The sequence below is a fragment of the Anabas testudineus genome, chromosome 16 (genome assembly GCF_900324465.2).
Source record: "Anabas testudineus chromosome 16, fAnaTes1.2, whole genome shotgun sequence".
Taxonomy (NCBI): Eukaryota; Metazoa; Chordata; class Actinopteri; order Anabantiformes; family Anabantidae; genus Anabas; species Anabas testudineus.
The window spans coordinates 16,891,633-16,906,395 of NC_046625.1; the positions used below are offsets into that span (position 1 = coordinate 16,891,633).

The window sequence follows — 14,763 nt, forward strand, 5'->3', positions numbered from 1 at the left end:
TCAAGTGCATGTTGTTTGATTTTTATTGGACTTCTTCATACTTTTTTTTTATTGAGTGATCTCAGTCACACTCCACCACTGATCATCTGTGCCCTGATTGCAGCAATTAGCTTCATCTAAGCTTATTACATAATGTCTTGACAAACTGTTACCTCCTCCTGCTGCCAAGCCCATGGCAAATGTCCACCTACTTCAATACTAGCATTTGACATCTTTATAAAATGTCTTTTAAAAGCTTCCACTGAATATCTGCTCACACTAGGTGTTAATGTTAACAAAGAAAAAGAGATGCATGAAATTCCTCGCACAAAGATAATATCAGTGCCAAGCTTTCTTTGGCTAAATGAAGCGGTGGTCAGCAAGTGCAAAACACATTAAGAGGAACTGTGAAGGTGCAACAGAAAGAGGCGACAGACAAAGTTAAAACAACCATATCTGTGACTAATACACTGCAACACTTTCCATATATCACAAGGAGACTAAACCAAGGAACTTTGCTATTAAAAAAGAGAATAGCAAAATTGAAATTCATTGTTTTATATTTTATATATAAATTAAGGATTTATACATTGTTGATAAAGAAAAAAAATACAAAACATTTTTTCATCTTACATGACATTTACATGTGAAATAACATATTCAATAACTTACAAATGCTTTATTTGCATAAAAAATATATCTCTTTACAAAAGTTTTGTAATATGTACATAATCATATACACAGGCTCTTGAATGGGATCACCATTGTGTGGTACATTTAAAAGCACTCTACTCTACTCTGGAGTCTGATGTGAGACTGACTTACCATATCCTTTAGTTTAGTCACCAGGTGCATTTCTTTTCTCCACCATAGGAAATATGAACTTGCAAAATATATTACATACTGATAACACAAGACATCTTGCCAAAGAATGCCATCAAGTATCAAAACTGTATAAATGTACAAAATGTAACAGCAATGACAGGAATCAATATAGTGGTACAAAGTACTATAGCAGCATTTGCTATACTGGATCACTTTTTGCCAACATGCGCAGATATGAAACTATGAGTTACTTTTCAAACGCGCTTCTTGTTAGATAAACCGTCAGAGCTGACATCACTCAGGTAAATCATTGCAAACTGTGCGGATAGATTACACTGATGAAGAGTTTTACTAATGCAATGTGACGTCTTCATTAAAAACATATGCCCATATAGTATTCAAGGCACTGCAATGATGTAGAAATGTGATGACAGTGTCAAATTCATTTTTCATTTTTAAAACATGGGCGGACTGGGATGGTGGCGGTACAATACTGATGGTGGCTCATATTTAAGTGTGCAAATTTTTTCATATATACTGTACATTTGTTGGCAGAAGCTGATGTTTCAGTAAGACATTTAAATAACCATTTGAATCAGAGTGCATCAATAAAACAGGCCAAGGCAGTGTATTCATCAAGTTATGTCTCATAGTAGGAGCACAGATCAAGAAAATACTGACTAAGGCACGGTTTCCCAAAAGACTTATAGAACAACAAATACTGTCAACTTTATGAAAACAACTTGTTCTGTCTTGAAATTACTCTAAAGTAAGGCAGACATGTCACAAAAAAACACGATGACAAGCCTCTACTGACCTCCGACTTTCTATTGACTTTCATCATCTTTGTACTTTGATTTACCGACATCCAAGCTTTTATAAATTTCTGGGAAACCTGGCCGGCATACCTGTACATATTGTGCACTGTAGGTATTCTCCACTTTCAATAATACCTGAAATAATCAAGCCAGAAACTCCTACTTTGAGATTCTTGATATATACAAAGACTCAAGGCTGGTGTTAATTCACTCACAATTTGATTAATCTGGGACACAAAGAGACTTGGATGTGAAAAATGTAAACAAGAAAAAGTTATAGTAACTTAAAGACGGGTAACATTGTTGAATGATTTGAGTACAGCCACACACAGCTAATATAGTTAAAAGTACAGTTTGCTCTGACCATAGTTTCTCAGACTTGTTGACAAGAAACTCTCATACAAAAAGAATGTTTCTGTCAAAAACAAATTCATTGCACACAAGCCGATACTAAGCCCTAATGTTCACCATATCTCTTGTGAAGAAAATGTACTCTGTTGCTGTCAGAGAACCTGCACTGTAACAATAAAAACACTAGCATTCCCAATGGCACTCACAAAATTGTAGTACACTTTAATAACCAAATCCCTGGTCATATATTTTGTCAGTAGGAGGTGCCGTCCAATTAAGAGGTATAATTGACCATATAACTTTGAACAGATTGCAGCACCAACACTATTCAAAGAGGCAATTTCTTTTTTTTTACTTCATTTCCTCTCACATACCCCACTGCTTCGAAAATAGACTCTAAAGATTACATCGATCAACTCACAGTTGAGAGACTCCTCACCTCCGTCAGAGAAAATAACTGTGATCAGGATGAATGTGAGACAAAAACAAAAAAAACGGGGCCTAGATCTGAGATGTTTCTTGGAAAGAAAAAGTTTACATTTTTATTTGGCATTGTGAAGTAATCCCTCTATATTTATACTACAGAGCATAAAATACTCTATTTTAGCTAAATGCCAGAGGCTCCTTTATTCATAAAGCCAACACTCACAGAGTGTAAAGCACTTTTCTTCGCCGAACAATGGGAAGATCTGGAAAGGTCTTTCTCTTCTTTAATCGTTTACCTTCTCTATACGATCAACTGCAACTGCCAAAAGTGTTGCTGAAAGTGTGCTTTATGTTTCTGAGCAACGATGTGTCTTTGTAGTATGTCATCAGACAGGGAAAATATAAATATGTTTATATATATTTATGTTAGGCAAAGAAGGAGAGGTTGAATTCTCTGTGTCTCTCTTTCTTTCCGTCTTTCTCTCATACTCAGCAGACATCAAACCATGGTGCAGATGGTGTTGAGATTGGGGTCAAAGCGGACCACTTTCCCCTCAGCAGCTTTTGTGTTTGTGTTGTACATGGGATTTTCAAAAGTGGCCTGTCCATTGTTGTTCTCATGAACAGAACATCCTGTGTACTGCGCTTTATCTGTTTTCCTGGGGAAAGAAAGGGAGGTTGCATATTAGTTGAGAGACAGTATCCCAATTATCTGTTATCCTTCCAATCCAATAAACATGCTTCCATTATCTTAGTGTGGGCAGCTGAATGGTAATTATTGTGGAACAGAGCAGTCAGAGGAGCCCTATGCTAGTGTACTGGTAACTAACATAATGATCTGCATGTATGTTCTCTTCTGAGAGATAATCTGTCTTCTGAGAGATAATCTGTCTTAAATCAGTCCATCTATACACACTGCGCACCTTCATACCGTACAGCACAATGTGCATAAAAGGAACATATATCATTATTATTATTCTCATTCCAAACGACTAATGCATGCTGCGGTGTAACGTGGTTTGGATCGTAATGCACAGACTAATATTGCATCATGCTATTAAGCCGTCTCACAATTAAGGTACTGTATCTAGTGAGGAAACAAACTGCAAGAAAGCAGGCTGTGGAAGTGGGCCACAGTGTACTATCTACATCATCTCAGCAACAGCAGCTACTAAATTTGGGCTCCCAGATAGTGTGGAACACACCAGGATACACTACATACCGTTGTTTGTAGAGATAAAAGCCGAGGCCTGCAAAGATGAGGGCAAAGAAAGGCACGAGGATAGCGACAGCAACAGAACTGCTGTTGGTGGAGCCGCTGGATTCAGGATCAGTGAGTGTAACATTTTCTCTTACACTCAAACCTGGAGGAGAAACATTATATTTAGTAGAAGAATAAGGAAAACAATCAGTGTATAGTATATGTGAATGAAGAACTTTTAACATATTCAGATGAACAAAATCAAACACAAACAGTGGAAAAACAGAATCAAGTGAAATAATAAAAGAATACGTATCATGTGCTGGTGACGATAACGATGGTGATGATGCTGATGAAGATGATCACAATGATGACAAGTTGAAAATGCAGCAGTCGGTTGATAAAGACGGAAATATAATGATCATAGCGATAATGATCACTGTGACTGTGATAATCTTGTAGAAAACAATCATCGGATGATGACAACAGTAATGTAGAGCACAAAGAAATGAAGGACAATGATGTGAAAGGAGATAATGTACTCTGTGCTATAAGAGTAAAAAAAGGCAGCAGTCAGCAGGTGTTGAAAAAAATCACTATATACATGTCTGTATAATGTCATTGTGACAGAGTCAAGTCTAACACTGTTTTCTCCATGTGAGGGGAAAGAGTGGGTCTCATAGTGAGTTATCTTTTATATACAACAGTAGAAACATCTCCACTGTATGCACTGCACATAGAAAACATGACTTTACATCTGCCTAAGCCAATGCTGTCCATATTTTGTAATTGTAAGTCTTTAAATAAGGAAATATTTGTTTACTATTTTAACTACAGATTTGACACAAGACGTCTCCTACTTCAATGAAAAGTCCATGTGTATGCTCGCAATCACTACAGTAAACTTGGTAGATCACGACTGGCTCCCAAACAAGCTGTGATGTCATTTTATGTATATACTGTATGCACCTTCAACTCACATTTAAGGCATAATTTTTCTCCCTTTGAACGAATGTAAAAACAGCCTTGGAGAGTCAAACTCTGCACAGTGAAGCTTAAACATCCAAGTGAAGCAACGATAAGCACAGCATATTCTTAAGTGGAGAGGGTATTGATTGATTATCTCTTTATTTAACTGCATTGTTCATTTCATCTTAAAATGGCAAATGAGAAGTGAGAATTTATTGAATTGGAGAAGACACATACCAAGTCTCTGTAGTCCAAATTGTCCATAGTCTTTACCCTGTATAAAGCCCTGGAACACAAAGCTGCCACCCTCGGGCTCAGCTGAAACCTGGCGAAAACAAACAAACATAACAGGGAGCTTGAGAAACTGTATGGTTTGTTTCAACTAAATATAAAAATCTTGATTTTCCTTCTCACCTAAGAGTGTACAATCAGGTCCACAGCAAATAAAAAACACATTCATACTGTATCTAGTACAACACATTCTGTCATGGCCCATTCGAAACTAACACCTTTGTTTTTTGAAACCCTGCTCTAGAAGTTGTGCAGTATGCTATGAATAGCTCAGTGGTGTGTCGTTATCTGTCACACCTTATTATAAAGTAGACCTTGAAGTTTATTTTAGAAGAGGAATCTCAACCAACAAAAAATGTTCTGCAGTTGTTAGAGATCTCTTAGATCTCAGGTGTGTGTCTGAGCTTATTCAGCTGATCTGATCTACAGCCAAAGTAAATCTATGTAAACAAAAACAGAATAAGACAGGAAATACTGCTTATTGTCACAGTTTCTTCTCATGTGTTGTGATGTTTTGTCTTTGTTGGCGTGGTAAGTAGGATGAGAAGGGAGTAATGAAAAGGAAACATAGGCTTGATTAAGTTGGCTTATTTTTGCCTTAGCAGAAGTTACAGCCCCATTGGCTTTAATATTCTACCTCACCGTCAGTCTGAACAAAAACAGAAAGAAATATATTAAATAAAATACAGTCACAGTGCTTGGTTACTTCCAAAAGATCACTGGCCAGCTGTTTCAAACTCCAATGTATACTCACAAATCCGTCCATTGCCCAGGTCTCATCAGTAATCCTGCTCAAGGAGCTGTGGGCCAGTGCTCTCATGTGGTAAAGTAGGAGCGTTAAGCGTGCCTCCTGGCGCTTGAACACTCCTAAAAGGTAGAGAACAAGGGGTAGGAGGAGAAATGATGTGAATAAAGGGACGAGGCAATATAAATACTGGAACACGATAAAAGACTAAATGAAAATAAGCAAAGAGAGAAAACAGAAAATGAAAGAAAGAAAAGCTGAGGAGAAGAGAAAAAGTAAAAGAGAGAAAATAGCTGAAGGAGGAGGGGAGGAGACGAGTGACTCTTGAGTGGGCAGTTAGTCAGTCAGCGCAGACTAATACATCCGTCTTTAGAGCCAATAGTTAATTTCCACTCTCATGCATGAGATAATTTGGTGATTGACTGATTGACATGAGGAACCCTCAAAATAAATGAAAGTGACACACAGAGGTAGTGAGAGGAGGAGAGGGGAGGAAGTAGAAGACAGATGATTTATAGATGACTCACCAGAGAGCAGAAACTCCATGCTACTGTCGGTTAAAGTTACATTGACTTTTCCCGTTGTGGCATTAAAGCTTGTCACTGTTAAAGTCATTGGCTGTTTCTGGCCCTTGTAATCATAGGAACCCTTCCATAGGAAATCAGGGGCAAAGACGTTGTCAGGAACTTCAGGAAAGGAAAATAAAACTCATTAAATAAAGGAATAAACTGCATAAAAGAACTGAAACATATACACATATACACAAACACACACACACACACACACACACACACACACACACATATATATATATATATATACATATATATGAATATATACATATATATGAATATATATATAAATGTACATGAAAGTTCTTGCACACATTGGTAGAGGTTATTGTTGGTGTCATCATAAAAGCTTGGAGATGTCAGTGAGTCCCAGCCTTAATCCAGTTATTGTAAACACCATCAAATAAAAGCTGAAATTCTAAACTTTTGTCTGATCAATCTTTAGATCTTAGACCCAAATATCTTCAGTGTACAGAAAAAACAAATGAATTAGTCTTTCAGTTCCAGTTCTTTTAAAAGGGACTGTAATGTATCAGTTTTAAGCAACATCAAATCAATATTATGTTTTTAATGCAAGCGAAATACTGCAAAGTGGTAATTAGGTATGCAACTGAATCAACATATCAAACAGCTGATAACAATCTTTTGATTTAATTTAAATAATATCTTATTTGCTCTGACAATCTCAATTAATGATAATGAAATACATTCACAAAGATAAGTCTGGATTCACTCTGTGAACTTGGCAGAACTTCTATAATAGTTAATAAAACTTTTTAAAGCTGTCTTAAAGCACACTCATTATCTTCTGGCAATTGTTTACTAGAAATTACAAGTCAATTACTGAATCAGTGCGAAAAGGTGGCTATTAGGAGTTGTCATAACAAAATTATCCCAAGTAGTTCAAGTATTTTACTAATAATATAATATAATAATAATTTTCAATAACTGTTGGCACAACAAATTATGTTTTATGATGTGAAGGGAAGACTTAGATGTACCACCATTATTTTGCAACTGAAATGCATTGCTATACTGTGGCATATCTCTACTAAAACCAACAGCTCATGGAAGAGTGAAATATGCCTTTTATAATTTTGATTCTGTCACTTTTGACAAGACAACATAGCGTTAGTTTCAACGCTATGTTGACAACATGCAATGACAAACAGAATTTGTACTGTTTCCAGAAAACCTTTCTGTTGCTGATGCTGGTGACAGATGCAGGACTGAAGACGCAGTTAAACAGCTTGTGGGATTCAAAACTCACCATTTATTTTAGGACTGGGTGTCCCTGGTACGGGTTTGACAGTTTTCTCATGTGATTTGGATCCGACTGCAGAAGAACATAAATATGTATGTCACAAAGATATAGTGATACACAGCAAGGCTTAGCAGTTGGCGGACCTTCAGAAAGTAAGCACTGCTTAACACTAACATGCTGTCTACATTATACTTCTTCACTTTGGTAAGATCTCCTCTGGCTCAGTTCAAAAACACTGCTTAAAGTTCAAGCGAAAATAAAACTCTGACCGGGCATATAGCAATTAGTAGAGTGAACAGTCACATAGTAGGTTTAGGGAAAACATCACTGAAACCACAATGTGTCACTGTATTTGATTAGCAGCTTATTTATCTTAACCCTGAGTGAGCAGTAGCACAAATATCACATACTGTAAGAGAGCTTCAATCCATTCAACCATTATCCTAATTGCTTTATCCTATTAAGGGTCATGGGGATGCTCAATCCAATCCCAACTGTCATTGGATGAGAGGCAGGGTACACCCTGGACAGAGAGCTTTTAAAATACTAAGTATATACACAATTATACACTCCTCTAAAACCACCTACCCTCCTTCCACATTTATGCACATGCACACATTTCCTTTGGAACATTTCCACTTTTCCTCCATCCCCCTCCTCCTCACCAGCGTCTCCATCATGTGCCCTCGTAGACCTTTGCTGACCACATACCTCTGCACACAGGCACCTTGCCAGTCCAGCTGCCGTCAGAGCGGCAGACACGGTGCTCTGAACCCCCGGATAGGAAATAACCTGGTTGACAGGTGTACACCAGGGTGTAACCGTAGGAGGGCAGGTCTAGACCCACAACGTCAGCGTTGGCTGGGCTCCGTGGCTGCTTGCATGAGTGAGCTGGAGACCAAGCAGATAGCAGGCACGTTAGTGTGTACGTACACGCACACACACACACAAATGTACACCAATATACACAAACAGATATAATAGATAATGAAGCACTCTGAGCACAGAGCAATAGTAGTAAAGACGGGTTAGTCAGGGAAAAAGTGATCTAAAAAAGAAGAGCACGTAATTTACAATTTAATTGAGTTCAGGAAACTATTAGGAAGCATATTGATACATACTGGTACACTAATGTGCACAGCCATAGATAAAGTCAAATCAACAGCTGGACTTGTTAGAATCACAACCCAGAATTACAAACCACAGGTATCTCATAATGCTGTGCCACACCAAGAGCAAGTTCTGCTACATTAGAATTCATGCAGTCTTTGAATAAATAGTTTGCAGTTTTTGGGTTGTTTTTGTATTCATTGAACTAATAAAACATTTCAAGGGTGGAACCAAACTAGAGCAAACACACTGGTATCTTTGCAAACAGTGCTGCAGTGAATGTTACTGTCTATCTAGTGGGTCTTTCTATCATGAGCATGTGCATACAGGTTGTAAGTTCACAGATACTCAATGACACTGAAAGGATGCAAAATGGTGTCTGTAAAAACAAAAGTGCGGTCCTGGATAAGAGACAAGTGTATGCTGAGAGAGTGTCAAGAGTGTCAGCTCAACAGAAACCAGCAAACAAATACTAAAATACAAGTTTTGTTGGATGTGGCACATTTGTCTTTTTTAGCATATTTAATTATCCTGTCAGTGACATGCTGATTTAGGACAGAGCTGAAAAGCTTACAGTAGTTTACAAGCTTTGGCTGAATTATAATAAATAAATATTTTCATGTTCTCACAAGTGGGCGGAGTATATTTAGTTTAATTTCTCACATCAACAAGCTCACAAAAAAAAAAGGCAATGCAAATCACCTTGCACCACCAAAACACTGAGTTCAACATTCAGCCTCTGAAGCATCAACAATAATGTAAAAATCCCAAAATAATTTTGCAGCTTATGAGAAGAAGAATATGTTCCCATCTGTCAAATGAGAGACAGCTGCAAGGGAGTCATAGTACCTAAGCAGTCCTTCATGGCATTTTATTGACACCATTGGTAATAGGGTGTGGATGGGATGCTAGAATGAGACTCAGTTTCTCAGCTTTATAAAAAATAAGGAGAAGAAAATTTTACTATTTCTGCTGTTTGAGCTGAAAATGTTATATCCATGTCTGAAGACATATATTTATCAATGCTTCAGAAAGGAAAACAGGTGAAACTAGATACGAAGGTGAAAGTTCAGCATTGAAATCAAGCAGGTTACTTATGTTTTTCCATGTTAAACTGAGTTAGGGTTATTTATTTAGTATACAATAGTGGTGCTGTTCTTAATTATTTATCATTACATTTTTTGTCAAGTTCACCTCACATTCCTCCAGCTGTCCAATGTTAGCACAAGGACTACTCTTGCTTGTGCAGAGTGAAGGGGTAGGGTGGGGGGTTAAAGGGGCTGTGTGTCTGATGCTTTCTGAATATTAGCTCTATTACCGTCAAGAGAGATGGATGATCAATTCCCCTGCTTACAATAATATACACTACTCTTTGAGACAGTTGAACAAGGTCAGAAAATATGAAAATGACCTGTTTTTCATCTATATGAGGTCTATCAGCTTGTGTTGTTAAGATTGCATTTGGCTTGATTATTATACTGTATGTGATGATGTACATCTGTTGAATCAGTTCTTTCCCCAGGTGCCAGTTTTGCTTTGGCAATGCCCATGCACATATTTTGGGGGATGTAGTTGCTAAAAGACAAATTAAGGTAGGAAAGGAGGGAAGGAGTTTGTTTGAATGAAATATCAAGAATCTTTAGCAAAGACTACACCTAAACACGTCTACACCTATCATAAATCTGGCATTACACTGTATGAAAACTGCCTCATATCCTAAGTTTTACATATAAAGCCTGGAGACACAAATAAAAAAATAGATAAATAAACTCCCTTCGTGCTGCCTGAGCTCACGTCTGTGTAACCCATTTAAGATGCCAAACTGTCAGTACATGTCCACAGTGGCTGCAGAACCTGTAGACGGTGATTACTGACACTGACACATACAAGGCCAATGAATATGGTTATATTAAAGACATATCATATCCCTTATAAAGTTTTGTTGACAGTTCCATGGTTATTTACACTTCAAACAGCACAGAAGTCTTTACTCCTGAGATTACACGAGGCCCCCAAAGACACTTTCTTTGACACAAAAACGTGCTATCAAGGCATGAATGCTTTCTCAGATAGAGCACGTTAGTAAGGATATGGACACAGAGAGGCAGCCCGACTCAATGTCATTAATGGTGCGTTTACACATAGTGATACAAAGTATAATAGTTGTCGGTAGCTGGATTTTGGCAAATCAAGTTCTGGGTCTGTGTTGTGTTAAACATGCAGTTTGCAGTTTCTGCTCTGACTGGACAGTTGTTTCCTGATGTAAAGAATCTCTCGGCCAAACACACACACAATCATGGGGATTTGTTTGCAAAAGTTATTCTTGTATTTTCTGACTGACTAACATTTCTTATGTAACAGATTCAACTACTGGGGAATTCTCAATATTGCTTAGAAATTCTTCACATCAGATAATACATTTCCTCAGGTTGGAGGCTAGGAGGCTGATCAGCTACAAACTGCAACAGCCAAACAGTCTTTATCTATCTTTTTATAGTAGTCAGCATGCTCATTTGACATTAAAACAATGTTTCATTAGTGGTAGCACTGTTTGCTAATTACATTATTACTAGTACCGTCAAATACCTAAATTTCACTGCTTTGGAGTTCAACTCTACTAGTTGTTGAATTTCAAAACATAAAAGTGAGCTGGAATGAAATGTAAGCAAAAATAATAATTTCAAAGAAAGGTAACAAAATTAACATTCAGTGATACTCAACGCTGACTTGTATCCAGTGCATATATTACATATATGGCGTTGATAATCCCTCTCAAGTTTTTTTTCGCCAGCACTATAAGATTGGCTGGCTTCACTTTTAAATCAATTTAAGTGGCTTCGCACTAACAGAAGACCATTTAATCATAGAGAAAGGTATTTTAGTGGATTTATGACTCTGTTTTGTCCGAGGGTCAAAGTTTCAGACACATATAAAACCACTCATACTCAAATACATAACCACAGATTTCTCCTAGTGAAATAAATATCTCCCAGTAATAAATAAGAGACTAAAGTTCAAGTCAATCAACAGTATCCACAATAATCATCCGGTTTATGATTTTGGATTTTCAATTATATAATACATATACAGATGTAAATATACCACAAAAACACTAATAATGATAAATTCACACATCATAGCTGCATATGGAAAGTCTGGATATGAATGTAAAACATCTGCTGAATGTTTTTACTGCCTGTTAGTTAACATCGTGTGGCAGAGTCATAGGAGAAGGTGACTTCGGTATAATAAGGATTTATTATTAAATTATTGTGTTGGGTTGTAACTTAAGAGCTATTCATGTTATACTATTTTATGTAACTTTACATAATAATAGACCCATTAGAGTAAATGTTTCCTTTTCAGTCACACAACTGGCAAATGTAAAATCTATTCCTTAAAGCATGGGGTATAATTTGGTGAGCATCAGATTTCTCTGTTCTTTTTCTAGGAATAACAATGACAGGATGAGGGCAGAGAAAAATCAATACATTTTTCAAGCCATCAGAGAGGGACCAGAGCCAGGGAGCAGCTTTTGAGATGCTGCAACCTCAGCAGAGACAGACAGGCCTGACAAAGAAACCGCACCTGCTGAACAGGGTGAGTAGGGAAACTTAAAAGCCTCAAAACATTATGTGTTTGAATAAAACCCAGACTAGCTGTCAAACTGCCATTTCAGCCGTTGGCCTTACACCATTACAACATCATGGCTAAAAAGGGTATGTTATACAGTATATGTTATGTTTTGCACTGTCAAAAAAGAAGAACCTCTCACAGGACATTCACTAGGCTTCAAAGTGCCACTTATAGAATATCTATAGTCACAGAGACCAAATAAAATCACAACATAGTCAATGTATTTGGTAGTAATGCAAATTTCATCTATAAACACAAGTTTATCTTTAAAGAACATTTCTTATTATATGAATATTTAATATGCTGTAAGCAGGCATTAGTTTCAGTTAGGAGTAGCTAATAAAGTGACAGCTATAACCACAGCAAAATATAGCATGTGCATATTCATAAGAAGTCACAACTCTTCTTCCTCCTCACACCAACACACACACACACACACACAAACACAAATCTGTGCTGCAGAGAAAATCAGGCAGAGAATAAACGGAAGGTATTACAATGTTTCTGCTTCCTCAGCACAAATGTGTCTGGGAAATTCAAGTGGGTGCTGCATCTTGGGGGTTATGAAATCAAGATTACAACATATCATTTGAATCCCTATATCACAAAGCCCAAGTGTTTACACTGTAAGTGCACAGTAAAAGGCAGTCTATAGTAAGATTTGAGTTGGAAATGTTTCCCTGAAGACTGCCAAAGCTGGAAGGGATTCCACTGAGATACTGGCTTACATCACAACTGAGGAAAGCATGGCAAAGCTTGGCAAAGAGTCTGAGCTAAACTGCACAGCCCTGGTTTGGTATTGGTCGACAGTTCAGGTAGTTCAAACTAAATTACAGTAATCAAGATCAACACCTCACTCTGAGAATGACTGGGATGGCAGGTTGATTGAGGTGCAAGATGCAATCTACTGGGACAAAGGCTGCGGCAGGAAAAAGAGAACAAGAGAAGTTGTAGTGAGAAGAGGCACAGACAGAGGTGGGGGTTGAGGGAAAAAAGAAGATAACCGAGTAGCCAGCCATGTAGATAAATAGTGAGAAAATAGTGCAAGGGAGAGTGAAAAAATGAGTAACTGATGTAAAAATATTGTAAAAGAGGTAGGGGAACAAGCACTCACGGATACAGGTAGGCTGGATGCCGGTCCAGGTGAGATCTGGCAAACAGATCCGGGTAGTGGAGCCCTGCAGTAGCTGTCCCTGTTGGCATTGGAAGTCTACTCTGCTGCCCACCTGGCCACAAACAGCACATGGAGTGGAGAGAGTCAATACACTGATGCAAATGCCAATAGGCTCCTAGCATCAAATCTAAAGAGCTAGGGAAAAAAAATACTGCACGCACGTTTTTTTCTCCTTTTTAATGATTATCTGTAGTGTGTGGAGGCAGATGGAGACTATTCCTAGAGGCGATGGCCCATATTTTGTTCTGAACTGATGCACAGACATTAGAAAGTCAGGAAGCTTCCTTTTTGGTAAAACTATAGAGCCAAACAGTTTTCACTTATCTTAATAAATGACTTACTTTCAGCTAGCATCACAGTCATCTGTTTAAAGACACCATCTACACAAGATTTTCTCGAAAGGAGTGTGAAGATGTTGGCAAAGATGTTCAGTTATGTACAAAACTGAAAGACTACAGCCATGTACATTACAGGCAGTGCTTCTGCTTTCATTTGTTCATCTGGGACAATTTTAACATTAGATATTCCACTGAATATGGTGGAGAAATTATTTGCACTTAGCTTGTAAGTGACAGTGTAAAAGCAACAGGGAGGAATAAAATGAAATACGCTAGCTGAAAGCGTCTTAAGGGAGATACTAAGCATGCTAATGGTCATAATATCAGTTCTTGTGACTATTTCTCATCTTCCACACATGCTCAAACCCCTATTTAGACCTCTTTGCTTTTTTGTGCATCATTTTGTAGCATACAATTGTCAATAACCCATAATGACAAAGTGAAAATATGAAAACCCCGACCCTTAATTCAATATACAATACAAACCCGTTTGGCAGTAATGTATCTACAAACTACTGCAAAACTAAATTTAGGCAATTTATCTCTTCTCTTGCATCTGAACCGGCCTTTTTCAGGTCTCTCCACAGAAATTCTGTGGGGTTGAAGTCTGGACTTTTGCTGGGTCGCTCAAGGTCAGTCAGAGACTTGTCCTGAAACCAGTGCCCTCCTTTTCTGCTGCTGAGAAGCCCCCACAGTATATGATGCTGCTATCACCATGTCTCACCACGTCTGATGTCAATCACACATTGTCCTTAGAGTTTTGCCCAAAGGGTTTGACTTTTGTTTGATGACCCTGGAGAATCATTTTATGCTCACAGTCCTTTAAATGCCAAGATTCAATCAAGTTGTGGCCACATCTTGAAACGAAACGGGTCTACTTGCAATTTAAAGTGCCACAACAAAGGGTATAAAATAAATTTCAGTGTTTAATTTTGAATTAAATTGTGACACATAAAAACTTATTTTGCTTTTGTCATTGTGGACTATTGAGTGTAGACCAATGGATAAAATAGCATTCAATTTTATATTAATTAATACTTTCTGCAGCCATTGTGGGCACCACT

General features: G+C 37.7%; 1 protein-coding gene across 2 annotated transcripts in view; it reads right to left on the reverse strand.

Annotated features, from left to right (window-relative positions):
- Positions 1-685: 685 nt before the first annotated feature.
- LOC113170693 (CUB and sushi domain-containing protein 3-like) overlaps positions 686-14,763 on the reverse strand; it is a 196,595-nt gene continuing 182,517 nt past the window's right edge. For both annotated transcript variants that reach the window (XM_026372889.1, XM_026372888.1), the window contains exons 63-70: positions 13,302-13,413; positions 8,153-8,332; positions 7,448-7,513; positions 6,133-6,291; positions 5,615-5,727; positions 4,807-4,894; positions 3,622-3,763; positions 686-3,058 (exon numbers count right to left, since the gene is read on the reverse strand). In XM_026372889.1, coding sequence (XP_026228674.1) covers positions 2,899-3,058; positions 3,622-3,763; positions 4,807-4,894; positions 5,615-5,727; positions 6,133-6,291; positions 7,448-7,513; positions 8,153-8,332; positions 13,302-13,413 — 1,020 coding nt within the window. In that variant the 3' untranslated portion in view covers positions 686-2,898. The remainder of the gene's footprint in view (positions 3,059-3,621; positions 3,764-4,806; positions 4,895-5,614; positions 5,728-6,132; positions 6,292-7,447; positions 7,514-8,152; positions 8,333-13,301; positions 13,414-14,763) is intronic.